Source organism: Nanorana parkeri, unplaced genomic scaffold (assembly GCF_000935625.1).
Source record: "Nanorana parkeri isolate BGI_ZX_2015 unplaced genomic scaffold, ASM93562v1 scaffold2123, whole genome shotgun sequence".
In the NCBI taxonomy this organism is placed as follows: domain Eukaryota; kingdom Metazoa; phylum Chordata; class Amphibia; order Anura; family Dicroglossidae; genus Nanorana; species Nanorana parkeri.
This window is the reverse complement of record NW_017308391.1, coordinates 123701-125342: the sequence shown is the minus strand read 5'-3', so window position 1 is coordinate 125342 and position 1642 is coordinate 123701. Positions and strand designations below refer to the sequence as shown.

General features: G+C 47.7%; 1 protein-coding gene across 1 annotated transcript in view; it reads right to left on the bottom strand.

The window, feature by feature from the left end:
• The window catches only part of LOC108800761 (kalirin-like), a 168658-nt gene that overhangs the window by 66333 nt on the left and 100683 nt on the right, over positions 1-1642 (bottom strand). Inside the window, exon 8 of the mRNA XM_018572755.1 lies at positions 988-1194. Coding sequence (XP_018428257.1) covers positions 988-1194 — 207 coding nt within the window. The remainder of the gene's footprint in view (positions 1-987; positions 1195-1642) is intronic.

The following is a 1642-nucleotide window of genomic DNA, read 5'->3' as shown; positions in this document are numbered from 1 at the left end:
GGGGAGATTGCTGGGGAGATTCACTCTGGTGATCATAGCAACTGAGACAGGAAGTGATGGGAATTCCAAAATGTTACAGTTGTCACCAGAACAGGAAATTAGGGGAAATCATTCAATGGGACACCTGTTCTAAAAATGGGGATTTCCCTCCTTTTGAAAACATTTCCTCTCACTTCCTGTTGTGTCCACAGGACAGGAAATGAAGGGAAATCTCTTGAGTGGGATACAAAAGGCAGAAAAAAAACTTTGACTTTGGATAGAAAAGGGAACGCTATGAGCCCCCCAATATCGGGCCCCCAAGGGGGTGAGCAGGAGCCTCTATGTATCTGTATTTTACCCATTACACCGAGGGGGTCACACTAATATAACTAGTTTTTTTGTCATTTCGGATAGAACAGGAAATGGATAAATCTCCCGTCAATAATGTTTTTTTTGCTTATTTTCTTTATTGCTTTGTGGAGCTTTTTCCTTCACTTCCTGTTGCAAGGTGCAACAGGAAGTGAGAAGAGATCTCTCTCTCTTCCAAAGTGAGGGAAACCCCTCAGACAGTTGTCAGCAGAACATGCGTCCCCATTCGAAGGTCTCGCCTCTGTCCTGCTGTGGTGACAACTCAAGTTTGTCTGGGTCTCGGTGACACCAGAACGAATAGAAAAGATGAATCTCCCTCACGGGGGACACAGTCCTAACCCCTCGCCACTCCATCCAAACTAAACAAAATTGGCTTTAGACAAGCAAAGCAGGGGAAGGAATATCCCGGCACGGCTACAATATCCTTTCTTTATATTTTCTTTTGTTCCCGATTTACAAATCCAAACGAATCCAATTGTGTAGTCAGATGGGGAACTCCTATTCCTATTGGTACACAGCAGCCTTGAAGTCAGGAGGGAGGGGGAGGGGGGGCAAAGCAGACATGTCCGGCTTACATGAATAATATAGTACACGGTACAGATTGGTGGTAAATGATCTTTATACATTGTATACACTGACCTGAGGACGTGACGTTGGCAGCACAGATGGCGAGGGGTCCCAGCCGTCTCTATGAACATGAACGGGGTCACTCACCTCGGTGTACGCCTGTGTCACCTCCTCGTACAGTGACTGGTGATGATGGATGGCCATTTCCAGCGCTTGCATCTCCGAGGGCAGACCGCCGTCATTACACATCTTACACCACGTGTCCACGCCGGAGAGGAACTGCAACGACATCCGAGCAGCAGAGAGACATTGAATGAGAAGACGTTCTATATTCCTGGACATTGTATCCCCTCGTATCACAACAATGTATCAAACGGGGACACCGACGAGGACACGATTGGCTGTTCCTGCGTCCAATGCTCGCCTACGCATCAGGTGTCTTCACATGGACTGTTCATTAAAGTGCGACTGAAGACCAAACTTTATCTTTGGAGAGGGATTAGACCCCCTGTCGGGTTTCATTGCCGCCCGTTTCCCCGCGTAGGGAGATTTATCTCCTCTCTATCTCAGTGAATGTGATCAATAAAAGTTCCAAATTGTGGGTTGTCACCGGTACAAGGTTAGCGAATCGACCAATGGGGACGCTATATGTGGTCCTGCAGACTTACAGGGATTTCCTCTCACTTTCTGTTCTGACTATTGGATGGCGGGGTGGCGTGGTGGGGCC